At 35.3% G+C, this 13988-nt stretch overlaps 3 protein-coding genes and 1 non-coding gene across 4 annotated transcripts; 1 reads left to right on the top strand and 3 right to left on the bottom strand.

Moving 5' to 3' along the window:
• Window positions 1-4203: 4203 nt before the first annotated feature.
• On the bottom strand, window positions 4204-5518 carry PHYBLDRAFT_72898 (hypothetical protein; the record flags this gene model as incomplete). The annotated part of the gene is made up of 4 exons (XM_018442741.1): window positions 4204-4714; window positions 4811-4937; window positions 5106-5285; window positions 5353-5518. The coding sequence occupies 4 exons, from the start codon at window positions 5516-5518 to the stop codon at window positions 4204-4206; spliced, it is 984 nt and encodes a 327-aa protein (XP_018299250.1).
• A 1059-nt stretch (window positions 5519-6577) lies between these two features.
• On the bottom strand, window positions 6578-7537 carry PHYBLDRAFT_99792 (hypothetical protein; the record flags this gene model as incomplete). Its single annotated transcript, XM_018444107.1, has 4 exons — window positions 6578-6674; window positions 6745-6904; window positions 7108-7229; window positions 7302-7537. Coding segments are annotated over 4 exons (615 nt in total), but the record flags the coding sequence as incomplete, so codon positions are not given.
• Window positions 7538-12979: 5442 nt separating this feature from the next.
• On the bottom strand, window positions 12980-13376 carry PHYBLDRAFT_138761 (hypothetical protein; the record flags this gene model as incomplete). The annotated part of the gene is made up of 2 exons (XM_018430070.1): window positions 12980-13224; window positions 13286-13376. The coding sequence occupies 2 exons, from the start codon at window positions 13374-13376 to the stop codon at window positions 12980-12982; spliced, it is 336 nt and encodes a 111-aa protein (XP_018299252.1).
• PHYBLDRAFT_t11 lies at window positions 13292-13363 on the top strand. Its single transcript has one exon. It is a non-coding gene; the product is annotated as a tRNA-Pro (tRNA).
• Window positions 13377-13988: the final 612 nt, after the last annotated feature.

The following is a 13988-nucleotide window of genomic DNA, read 5'->3' on the forward strand; positions in this document are numbered from 1 at the left end:
TGTTGTCAAGAAGACAAACGGTAAAGGAGAAATTACTGGATATTGTGTTTGTCATGATCCCAGATTAATTAATTGCCTGTTGAAGTCAATCGATCATATGCCTTTGCCATTGATTGGTGAATTGTTTGAAGATTTAAAGGGTGCGAATATTTATTCCACTCTGGATTTGAAATCTGCATTTAATTCTTTGAGGTTGAACCCAAAGGACACACACAAACTTAGTTTCACATGGCGTGGTGTACAGTACAAACCTATTGGTACAGTGTTTGGTATAAAGCATGTCAGTTCACAATTTCAAAGAACTATAAGTATAGCTTTGGAAGAACTATCTTTTATACGGTTTTTTGTGGATGACATTGTTTGCACAAGCAAACCGTTTGAGGAACACAAGGAACACTTGAAGCAAGTGATTGAGAGATTAACAAGGGTCAATTTGAAGTTGAATCCGAAAAAATGACATTTCTTTCAGAAAGAAATTTATTTGCTTGGTTTTCATATTTCATCTGAAGGAATTACAATGGACCGCAGAAAACTTGTTAATGTTCTTGAATTTCCTCAATCAAAGACAGGTAAAGATATCCAAAGTTATTGTGGGTTGATCAACTATTTTAGAACATTGATTCCTGTTGTAAATGAGTATTGACTACTGCTGTAATTGAGAATAAGTCTGAAGGAAATAATATAAGGCCTCAGCTATTCCAGTCAAAGGTGTCTACCGATTACTTTATTATTTAACACACAGGTTTAGCATGCATGATAGTGATTATATTTCATATGATGATATCACCATAATATGGGATACATCAGTGGATTATTATAAGCATAATTATAACTCATAAACACATTTACTTTCGATATTAATACTTCATTGGGACTACACACATTTATATAATTAATCATACATTAATTATCCCAAGATCACGTTGCTCTGATTAAGGCTCAGATAGGATCGATTACCTGACCCCAGTCATATAATTTTCCCAATCCAAAACAATATAAATAGCAGTAGTAGTTCAGTGTAGGAACCTGGTCAAACTTTGATACAAAATCTTTCTCAATAAACAAAACCTACACAAGTTCTCACGAATCTTCGTTCCTAATTTCAAATCTTCAATTCTTCCTCTTAAAAACTTCTTCAACTTCAACCACCACAACAATTCCGATTGTATCTTCCATTATGTCGCCACTAGATTCATTGAGAAATAAAAAGTCGATTACCCATTTATGGACAGATAAGCATCAAACTGCATTCAATAACTTGAAAAAAGCACTTTTGAGTGATCTGGTGTTGTCGTACCCAGATATGAACACTCCTTTTAGTATCAGCTGTGATGCATCTCTTACTGGTATTGGTGCAGTGTTGTATCAAGTCAAGAATGGCAAGAAAAAATATATTTCTTTCATGGCTAAGAGCTTATCCCAAAGTGAAAGACAGTATTCTGCGACCAAAAGAGAATTACTAGCGTTAGTATTTGCACTCAAGCGTTTTCACAAGTATGTCTATGGTTCTCACTTTACCTTGTACACGGATCACAAGGCATTGACATATTTTTATACCTAACATGTTGCGAATCTGATGATGATCACATGGATGGACACGATTTTACAGTATGACTTTAAGATCGTTCATTTGCCTGGTGTTTCGAATGTGCTTCCTGATGTGTTGTTACGTTTGTCTGAAGAGACTGAAACATTATCAAATGAACTGGGTGAGGATAGTGTGGTTAGATCTATCATGAGAAATAGTGCTGTCACTATGGAACAGCTACCAGACATCTTGAGTGGTGAGTACTTTACTCCTCCCACAGAAAATGAAAGGAATAAGTTATTAGTTGAAGAACATTTGAAAGGTCATTTTGGTGTAGAAGCTATACTACATGCCTTAAAGAGAAAATATATCTATTGGACCAGCTTGAAGAGTCAAGCAAATGATCTTATACAATCATGTATACAGTGTCAACGTCATAATATCATAAGAAAAGGTTATAATCCTTTAAGACCTGTGACTGCAACACTTCCTGGTGACAGTTGGGGAATAGATCTGGCTGGGCTATTTACAATGTTGACTAGAGGAAATGAGTACTTGTTAGTGATGATAGACATCGCAAGCAAATTTTATGTATTGCGTGCCATACCTGATAAAAGGGCAGCTATGATTGCGTTACAAATACTGGACGTCATTAGTACATGGGGTCCAATGAGAAAGTTGCAGAGTGATTGTGGACAGGAGTTTGTGAACTTGCTGATGACATGTATGAAAGAGAATGTTGTGTGGTGATCCAGACACTCGGATGTTGGATTTATCACATATAAGAACATATTCATATTGGGATAGCGTAGTAGCTATCATCTTGTCAGTATAAAATTTATATAAATGATTAAGTAATCAGGCCAATAATTATTACAGTTAGTACTGTAGATAATATCTTAAAGATTGTTAAGATAATTATATCATACTGCCGGGTAAACTGTGTCAGATCGATATGGAGCTAATTTAGTAGGAAGTCCTAAAGCTCTAGTATAAAAGAGAAAAGAATAGCTAAGAGCTAAAGAAGTACGATTTATGACTTGATGTCATAATTGTAACACCAACACTAGTCAAGCAGTAAATACACTCTAATAACCAAATATAGTAAAGGAAGAAAGCCTTAAGAAACTAAGACGTAATGACAAGAGCAGATTGTGTTTTCTTATAAAAAGAGACACTTTTTATTTATGAATAAAGGATAACTTATATACAGTCTCAAAGTATTTCTATATGTCTCTATTATCAAATATTTTATTTTTCTATTGTTTCATACCTGAAATACCACACGTCTTAGTTTCTTAAGGCTTTCTTTCTTTACTATATTTGGTTATTAGAGTGTATTTACTGCTTAACTAGTGTCGGTATTACAATTATGACATCAAGTCATAAATCATACTTCTTTAGCTTGTAGCTATTCTTTTCTCTTTTATACTAGAGCTTTAGGACTTCCTACTAATTTAGCTTCATATTGCTCTGACATAGTTTACTTGGCAGTATGATATAATTATCTTAACAATCTTTAAGATATTATCTACAGTACTAACTATAATAATTATTGGTCTGATTACTTAATCATTTATATATATTTTATACTGATAAGATGATAGCTACTATGCTATCTCAATGTGAATATATTCTTATATGTGATAAATCCAACATCTGATTGTCTGGATCACCACATGGGCATCATATTTTGCACACAAATACTTGCTGTGAGAAACAACCCAAATGTTATTCACTTCTATACCTTCTTTCTTAACTGTTCTTCCATTTAAGCGTCTTTGATATAAAGAATACCCAGTCTCATCCTCAACTGTTTCTGTTTGTTCTTTCTTTGGATAATACTTTTCACAATTACCATTCTTCATGCACCGTGCTGTCTCGTTTAGCTCACTGCATGGATCATGGATCATATTTCTGCTGACTGTAGCATATGCAAGAGATTCAGTAATTGGATCAGGTATTTTGGCTGATACTATATGATCATAGTCTTGAACTGTTGTTAGCTTATCTTCTGGACGCAGAATTAATAATATGTGAGCATGCGAGAGTCCCCGCTTCTGAAATTTGATCACATAAATGAATGCCAGCACTTTCCCAAGTATATGTCTCTTGGTCAAATCCTTCATAAGCTCCTTTAGTTTCAAGTTAAAAACTCGAGAGCAAATATCTGGCCTGTCATTAGCTTTTTGTTTACCCAGAAGAGAAGAAGTAATCTCTGACCATCATGGGTTGCAAGTAAATGTAATGAACAAATCAGGCTTGCCAAAGTGATGAACAATACTCATTGCATCCTGGTATAACTCACGCATGTGTTGTGGACTGCCAATAAATGAGGAAGGAAGAATTACTCTCTTTTCAAGATTTGCCACGTTTGTATTGTCAAGGGTAATTGCATCCTGGATGCCACTATACAGATCTACACAAAGGTGAGCTTGATTTTTGTTGATGTAGTGTAGATGGTTATGTTCAACTTTGGCATACATATCAACAATAAATTGCTGAAAGAGGCGGCCAAGGAGGTGGAGATGATGTTGAGATAATTGACGGTACGTCAAACGACTGGAATATCACTGCATCACTGTTACATGCTTTCCTGAAAGAGAGGTAGATTTTATGGTCCAGCCATCTTCACTGTATGGAAAAAGCAAAACATAGTGAAGAGCATCATAGGATCAATGGTATTCATTTATGTTTTGGAGAGTATTATTAATAGTATGCAGAACAATGTCTCGAGAAGAGGCTGTTTCATTGCTCATTATTAATACAGCAACTTCATCAGCAGTTGGAGCATTGTAGCGTCTCTGATCCTGGGGACCCTCTGCAATTAAACGCAATGTCAAGTCTGTCATATAGCCATTATGGCTAGAAATTTGATTCATTGATCTGAACAAAGACATGAATGAATTGATATTCAAAAGAATAGACTGTATCTTTTCAATAATTTCTCTGTTTAAATATGGAGCATTGCATTGATGGTGTTGAACTTGAGTTTGAGAATCATATATATATAAATGGGCATATTTAGAATGAGCAAGATCTTGATCACTTGTTGGGGAAATGGATCCCATCCTATGGCAAACAGTTCTGTGGATTCTGAAATTATAGGCTCCTCCTATATTGTTGGCAACCAAATTGTCGATTTTTGCTCCCAAAGAAGTAAAACGCAAAGTACTGTTGTAGCTTCTAATTTTTTCATAGAAATGACTGGTGTTTCATCTTCTATGTGCCAAGAGTTCAGTGAATTAAGGTGGCGTTAGTTCCAAAGGAGGAAGGACAAACTTTCCATAACCACAGCACATAGAAAATTTAATGTTCTCAAGTACTGAACTACCAATTTTCTCGTTCATCCACATCAAGGCTCCACAGTGTTGACATTCTACATCCATTTGCCCTTGATTGTCAACAGCTGGTTTGGTATACACAGATAGACAAGCAATTTTGTGGGTGCTTAGACCATTAATTCTTGATCTGTGGCCAAGTCTGTACCTCAGGTTGTTGGGTCACTGTAAGCTGTTACCTCATTGATGATCAGTTCCAGAACAGCTGGGACATTGACGGGAAATAGTGCTCACACCCACTGGCACAACGACCTCTTCTTCTTCTTTTTCTTCTTCTTCAATTTCTTCATCCAATTCAAATTCTTCAATGTCTTTGTCTTCAAAGATAATACCCTCAGAGGTAATATTAACAGGAGAAGCTACTGATTCTGTGATCAATACAGGCTCTTCCTCGATTCTCATTCTCAAAGCAGCAGCTAAATATGTCAGTGTTACAAAAGTTAAAATCTATGTTATTGCTTAATTGTAATAGTTTAGTATTACATCTACTGCTCTCTGCAGAATATTCTTCAATAAATATAAACTCATTTGTTCTTTTTTGAGGAACATTAAGAGTATTTTTCTTTTTGTTCATTGGACAAAGTGAGCTGGAACTACGGCTATGGCCAACCAACTTACATGAAGCACAACATTTCTCAGCAGAAAGCATATTTTTAATTTTAGTTTTTTTAAAGTTATGTTTCAATAAAATTCTTAAAAGATGAAGAAGAGGTTTTTTAGAGAAAATAACATTTATTATAATAAGGAGTTATCACAGAGTTTTTAGTGGGGTTACAGACTCAGACGACAAGCCAACCAGTGACTTGTTTAAAATAAAAAATCATTATAACACCAAATTTTATAGGTAATTTTCACCAAAAAAATATGCTGCTCATTACAAAAAAATGATCAAAATAAAATATTTCTTTACATACAAGAGATTCTTTCAAATTCTTATAAATATATATATATATATATGAACGTGAGTAGAAGCTTTAAAAGTATCTATATTTCTCTTATATTTATCAAAAAGCTGATATTGAATTGGATAAAGTATTATTCTTTAAGTATATGTTTAATTACATATAGCTGTTTGATCTAATAAAGTAGAATATAGCAAGGATGGTACCAGAAAATAATGGGAAGCTATTAAATTACTTAATAGCAGCATTAACTGAATATCATAAAAAGAAACAAGATATATTTTTTTTTATTTTTACAATCATTGAAAGATTTGGCTTGAATTTTTAGACAAAAAGTCCAGAGTTCTTTGTCTTCTTCTTCGGTTTTCTTCTGCAAGTTTGACTGCTGTTTCTTCACTTACGGAATTGTCAACCATACATTCCTTAATACAATTGACAATTCTTTTACGTCTATTGAAGAACTGTCAATCATTGTTTCTCCAAGCAACGCTGTACCTCGTCTTCATCTCGTGTACAGAGACATAGCCAGAGAGTCCTACATGTCATTCTCTCCACAAGTCAGGCACCATCTGCACACCTCTGCTCATTATATACCGAACAGGTATGTCTGGCAGCTGGGAAATTGTTCCAGAGTTGTTGGCCAGGACTGGAAATGCTTGGACCTCTGTTGATCTAGCTCCACCTCTTTCCCCTCCATCTTCTTGAAGGGACCGAAGAGGGATTCTCCCAGATACTAAGTTGTTAATCTTCTGGTGAAGAACACCAAACTCTTACAGAACTTCTCTGCAAAACCTGCTGTCCACATTCTGCATGTCAGCCAACTTTCTGGTTATCAGAGGAAGTGCTCTCTGCAAAAGGATATCAGTAGGCTTGACATCTGTCTCCACACAAGGCTCGACTGATCTAAAACATTGATATATAAATATATTAGAGCTATTTTTTTTCACTATATTATATATTAGTTTTTTTTTACCTCTTGAACTCGATGTATTCAGGATCATGGAATACACCGTGCTGCCACAATGGGTGCCCTGGAGTTTTGCTCATCATTAACACAGAATCCTGTAGAAAAGTGATTCTTAATTGCTTCAGAAGCTCCAGAAACGCATGTGCAGCTGCGGTTTGCTGGCATGCTTCTGACGAAACCCTGCCATACCAAAAGTCTACCATTGGGAAAACCTTGCACTGGAGCAACTTGGCGAGTAGAACTGCCTCTCAGCTGACGGAAATCCAGCCATAGTACGCATCGCACCTTTCGGAAGATTGGTGAGGTATGCATCATTCATTATGCTGCTATTCCAGCAACCCTGCCTTCTGATATACGACTCGCTGGCACCACTCATATCAGCCATTCTTGCTGATGATCCATGGGCAGCATCGATCTTTGCTGTGGAAACGATTCTACAGGTCTTGAATGCCCTGTTGATTGCTTCGAGATGGGGGGAGTAAGGCATTTCCCTGGTTGGTTCCTGCCCAAATCATAGCAACTTATGGTTGAACCATTCCTTGGATGTTTCAAAAGTTGGAAACTGCTCACCATCAATATGCCATCTCCAGAAGAAATAGCATCTGAGTGCCATGAATGGACAAATCTCAACCTTGGAATTTCTCAAGCAGGCTGCAAGCTCAATTCGTCCGAACTGGTTTGTCTTTCCCTGCTTCAAGACCAAGACAAAGGCAGGGCATTCGAAAGGTCCTTCACGATCCAACATGACTGTCTGAAGGTTGGCAAATTCGGCTTTTCTTGCAGATTTGCCATGGAGTATACAAAAATGCGACAGGAGAAAAGACACCACATTTCTCAGGTCATCTCTGCTTGATCTCGAGAAATAATAGCTAACAATGCTAGCAATCTCGTTCTCTGTGGTGTATCCATCCACCAGAGTTCCAAGGCCATGGTCCTGGTTTTCAGCACAATGGATATGCTCATCGTTGAACTTCATGTTGTTCAACAGCTGGATACAAGCCTTGCGAGGGTGAGGGTGGTTGTTCACACCAACTTTAACTTGCTTCTGGTACATATCCACAAAAGCAGCAAGATAGGTCATTGCAGTTCCATACTTGATGGTTTATCCAGTGTCTCTTCTGTGGGTTCGGTTGATAACCTAACAGAAGAAAAGATAATTAATTCAATTACTTACAGAATATATCTCCAAACAACAGCAAAAAACTTACACAGTCTTTAAGAAACAAATGAAGTTTATCTCCATATACAGTGTAGCAATTTTCGAGGGGAATGCTTGAGAAAGCTTCATCACACCAATCTTTATACTCTTTTTGCTTAGAAGCATAGCTTCTCTTTGTGTTCTCTGGTCTGTTAACTTCAGCTTTGCGAGAAGTAGACACCTGGGCCTCCATCATTCTAACATTCACATCAGAAGTTGCAGTGGAATAGCTAGGAGCGTTTGGGTTCATTTTGAGTAGATATTAAAAGATCTGGGAAGATGAAAAGGTAGCACTTTTACATGCTACTTATATTAATGTCTTGCCAGAAAATTCATTGTAATTTATTATGCTTAATAGTAGATGACTAAAAGAAATTCTGACATTAGGATATTGCTGTACTTATATATGAGAAACAAGACAAGTACTTAATAAAAGAAATCTGCTTCTTCATCAATACGTTAAAGAACATATATAAAAATATAATGATAATTTTTTAGATGTGTGTAAAAAAACCAAATTTTTAATAAAGTTTTATTAGGCTGCATATAACTTATGGAAAAAAAATAATCGTGGTGACCTTCATTGAAAAGAAATAATTATTTTGGGTGGGAACCTAAGATATTGACCATTATTCCAGCATCATTCATTAAAAATGAACGTCTAGAGAAATCTTTAGAAATTCTTACCCCTTGATAATAATTTTTATCATGTTCATTTTCAGAAAATAATTAGGTACACTTTTTTAATCTGGGAAAAAAAGACATCTTCATTATTAACTGAATAGAATATATGTGTATGAGAGAGGAAGGGGGAAGCGTGTTTTTTTTTTGTATTTCAAAGGCAGAGTATAGTCAGTAAGTCATGTGATTTAGAAAAGGCAAGAATTTTAAGATGGTGAAAGTGGTAGTTGCTAAATCGTATGATTTAGAAAAGGCAAGAATTTTAAGATGGTGAAAAGTGGTAGTTGCTAAGTCACGTGATTTATAGAAGGCAAGAATTTTAAGATAGTGAAAAGTGGTAGTTGCTAAGTCATGTGATTTAGAAAAGGTAAGGATTTTAAGATGGTTGTAAGTTCCAAATTGGGAATAAGTAAATCACGTGATTTTTAGTTACTAAGGATTTTAAAGATATAGATGACATGGCGTCTTCTGGCAAAAAAAGTGTCATCTTGGCTATGCCATCCCAGTTGAAGTCTCTTCAACTCAACCACAGACTTTGCACTGTTCAGGCCAAAATACCACTCTCTCCAAAGATTGGGAATTGTTTTCACTCCTCTACTCATGCGATATCATAGAGAAGATGATGCTGTTGTTTGTTGTTGATGTTGTTGTGACTGTGTTGGCTGTAGTGATGTGTTTGTAAATTGTATAGCCTGTACACTTCTAGATCCTCCAGTGTTAGCCTCAGAGTTCATTTTAAATATTAGCATCTGAAAGTCTGGCCCACCTGAGACTGACAGGTTTATACTTAATGGAGCACAAACAGAAGTGATATTCCTTGAGTCAGTGAAAAGTTGCTGCATAGTTTCTTTCAGCTCACTCGACTCTGACTGTATCTGGGCCTGTATAGTCTTGAGGGATCAGTGGAGCATTGGGGCAGTAGTACAAAGTCGTAGAGTTGTATAATTGTCTTCTCTGACTTCAACAATATGGGCTTTAAGATCCCTAATTTATGCAAAAATAAAGGATATTAGATAATGCTGATAGGTTTATTACGTCTACTAAAAAAATATTATTTTTCTTACCTTTCAAACTGAATGTACAAAGGGTCCTCAAAAAGAACGTGCTGCCATATTGGGTGGGTAGGGCGGCAAAGGCGCATCAAGACCGAGTCTTAAAGAAAGACTTTTCTTAAAATAAGCATAAGCTTCAAGAAGCAGTCGGCAGAGTTGGTGTCTTGAGCCTTGTTTGTGTTAATCTTATTGAGCCAAAACTTGACCTGGGGGAAAACCTTCTTCAACAACTCAACAGGTGGCTCCTTCATAGCTCTTGGCAAGAAGAAGTGCCCTGCACTTTCCGGAAAGCCAGCCATCTTTCGCATTACCTCACACGGTAAACCAGTCAGATAAGCACCATTCATTGTTGAGTTGTTCCATCAGTCTAAACGTCAAATCTGGGTCTCATCAACAATATCTAAATCGGTCATTCTGGCACCAGCACCTCTAGCAATGTAGATCACTTTGGACAAGCAGATCTTGCAGAAATCAAGCCCTTTCTTGAAAGCCTTATTATGAGCAGAGTATCTCCACTCTTTGGTTCGATTGGTTTCTGACTTAAGAACCTTGATATCAAATCAGTCCTTTGACTTGGTAAATACATGGAATGGCTTGTTTTTTACATGGAAGCATTGGAAGAAGTATGTAGCAAGCATCATGACTGGGCAGATCTCAACGAGCTTGTTACAGAGACAGCCGCTCATTTCCAATTGGCCATGCTGGTTTGTTTCTCCTTGTTGCATAATAGAAACAAGCGCAGGACAAGGAGAAGGACCTTCACTCTGAAGATCTACAGTTTACAAATCTAGTAGCTCAGCCATTCATGCTGACTGTCCATGCAAAAAGAGAAAGTGAGACAGCAGAAAGGAAAGGCTGTTTCTCAAGTCTGTTCCAGTCTTTTTACTGAAGTAGTAGTCAACAAGCATGGTCATTTCTTGGGTGATGATATATCCATTGTTGAAAGATAGCTTTCCACAATCAATATATTCAGATTTGTGTTTATGCTCTTCATTGTTTTTGGCTGCCTGGATGAGACCAACACATTTGGGGCAAGGATGGGGGTTGCTGTTAATATCTTTCATATATTATTGAGTCCAAAGATCAGTAATAGCGGCCAAGTAAAGCTCCAAGATTAAGCTGCTAATGGTTCTTGCTGTTGTCTCGCCTTTTCTGATATACTTGCTTTTGTGGGAATTGACCTTTTGTTTTGTTTAAAAAACAAAAAAGTTAATTAGCTTATCCAAAACGATGGGTAATTGTATTTTTGTGACCTACGCTTTCATGCAAAAATAAATGAAGTTTGGATCCATTTACAGTGTATCTGCCCTCATCACTAGCATCAAACTTTTCATCGCACCAGACACAATACTCATTCTGCTTGGACTCATAAGTCTTCTTGGTGTTCTCTGGTCTTGACTCCTGAACATTTTGGATAGTCTGAGCTTGAGCAGCTTTCATCTATACATTGACAACAGGATTTCCAGAAGGATAAAATCTGGGAAATTGAGTGTTCATTTTTTTAAAATCGAAGTAGAAATAATAGTAAAATGAGATAGAACCATTGTTGCCTATAATTTCTGGAGTATATATACCTTTTTCAAAGTGAATATTGGTAAAAATAAATCAAAGTGTTAGTCATATACTGCCAAGAAGCAACGTCTTTCGTTATCATGTTGAACCAATCCTTGTAAAAGAAGACCACACAAATAAAAACGCTTTCTGTTTGTGTAGCAGTGTAAACCAATAATATGATCTCTTTTATTTTGTATATAGAAATAGCACTTTTACTATTTATATACTTCTTCATTTTATTCAAAAAACCATAATGTTTAACCATATATTTTGCTGTAATAACAGTAAGTTAAAGCAAAAACATTACAAGAAAGTGTTTACGCATATAAAACCTTTGCTATTTCTCATAAAAGAGCAATATGTGTAAAATAATAGTGGCAGAAGCAATGCCAAAAAAGGTATTCTTCTAAGTCAATGAAAATTGTTTATATTCATTTTTATTTATATCTCTCAGAAATGAATTTTATTGCTGTCTTAGTGCAATTTCTCTGCTTGTACTCTGATATAACGTTATTATTAAAGTATAACACTTTAACTTATAAAAATAAAACAGACCAAGAGAGAATGACTTAGCCTTTTTTTAAATATTTCTGTGAGATGTGATATGGGTATTAAAAGCCAGTAGACCAATGAAAATTTTTTAAATCGATTTTGAATAAATGTGGGATTACATTCTTTACATTGTTTCTTACTCTACTTTACTGACAAGAGTTTGTTTATTATGTGCGTTTACATCTAGTAATTATCTTTATGAAAAATATATCTGCATACTCTTGTTTTTGAGGTATGTATAATATAAGAGCAGTACTTTACTATGTGATGTAGTTATTCATCTCAGACCTCATTTGTTAACAATTAGCTTTTTCATCATCTGGTAAAAATGAGCTAAGAGGTAATAACTGCATGTCTAGTTTATAAAGTAACTGAATACTAATAATTATTTATTCATTTCCACTTGTAGAGATTCAAATTTTTATGAAATATGTCTTGGTAAAGTCAAAGATAAGCTTCTATTTAACTTATTTTTTTAAGCTTGAAATACTCATTACATTTATATTGTATTAGATTGTTTTTGTATTCAAGAATCATGAGTGATATGAATTTTCTGCCTTTTCATTTAGCTTAGAATAACTAGATTCAACTTACTGTATATTTCTGCCTATAAGTTATATAAAATAACTTGACATTTTTTCTACTTTGAAATAAAAAATAAAAATCATTTATTTGAAACAGAATTTATTTTGAATTATTTTCAATATTTTGGAAAATACATTTTCAAATCTGTGATTTATTTCGATCAGAAACTATTGCAAAAAATTGTTCATACATATATGATAAAGAAATGAATATGTCTGCTCTGACACCCTTTTTGAAATAGGATTACACAAGAAATTTCTCTGGTGGTAAAGGTATGAAAACAAAAAAAAAGAAAACAAATAAAAATAAAATAAGAATATAAGATGCAATGAAGAATAAGACATAAAAATTTTGGGATAAGTAATGTGCTGGATCGGATATCAGACATAGGAATGAACTTCAGTAGTTAGAAAAATTAGGAGAGGTTCTCAATGATACAGAGACAATCCATTTTGGAAACAGAATATACAACAGGATCAATATCTTGGGATTAAGCACTTGCAGAACTTCATAATGATCTGGGAAGAGATTGACAGCTGACAGTTAACATTTGAGATATAAGAAACGGGAATGGATTACCAAGAACTGGATCTTTCATATGTTGTTATTGGAGAGAAGGTCATTTGGATTGATATTTTTTTGTCATGCTTAATAGAATTCCATCTGGCCTAGGCTCAGGATCAAAAACGGTTGTTGAAGTAGATTGATCAATGGTTCTCAGCAATGCAAGCAAGCAAGGCCACCAATCAATCCACGAACCAAGACTTTTGAAGGACCTGGGGAGAAGGTTAAGAGCATGGTCAATCAGATGGGTATTCAGAGGAATCTCTAAACCAAGTAGCAATTGTAACGTTTCTGCCATCACTTGAGTTGTTGGGCACGCCAACTTATGCGCCAAATTATTTTTGAGGCTTCCACACCTTACATGCAAGGCTTCTTGGTTTAGTGGTATAATTCTCGCTTAGGGTGCGAGAGGTCCCGGGTTCGATTCCCGGAGAAGCCCTTGTTTTAAACATATTTTTTGTGTCTGATGTTGTTGTGGCCAAATTCTTGTCAGCCAATTAGTGTCGGACATTATTTTGATGAATCCGTAAAATCTGAAGATAGTTAACCGCAGTATAATGACTATTTCTTTAAATTAAATATAAATAATAACTACTGCGGATAATGCGCAGTATTAGTTTAGAAAACTATATAAGACAATTCAATTCATATCAATAAAAAGTATCTTTGATCCTCTCTTTGATTTTACGTATACTCCTTGATCCCCAGTGGGTTTGACCTTTTGACTTTGTTATAGTAAAAGGAAGACCAACCCAGATCGGGAACAACATTAGGATGATGATTACACAGAATTCTCTTTTGAGAACGACAACCGCAGTGGTTTCCTTTTGCTCACAAAAGAATTAGAAAGCACATAGCTTAACAAAAGTAGAATAAAACCAAAACAGACATTTATAATGACTGAGTAGGTTTAGAAAAGATATAAAAGAGGACATTATTTCATTCAATAAAAGTTATCTATCTTTCTATCCTCTTTTTATTCTTTTATCTTCGTTTACAATTCCCAGTAGATTTGACCAATTTTGGCTATGCTATAGTATCGTTTTCGATCTGGGGTGTTCTTC

The sequence above is a fragment of the Phycomyces blakesleeanus genome, assembly GCF_001638985.1.
Source record: "Phycomyces blakesleeanus NRRL 1555(-) unplaced genomic scaffold PHYBLscaffold_1, whole genome shotgun sequence".
NCBI lineage: Eukaryota > Fungi > Mucoromycota > Mucoromycetes > Mucorales > Phycomycetaceae > Phycomyces > Phycomyces blakesleeanus.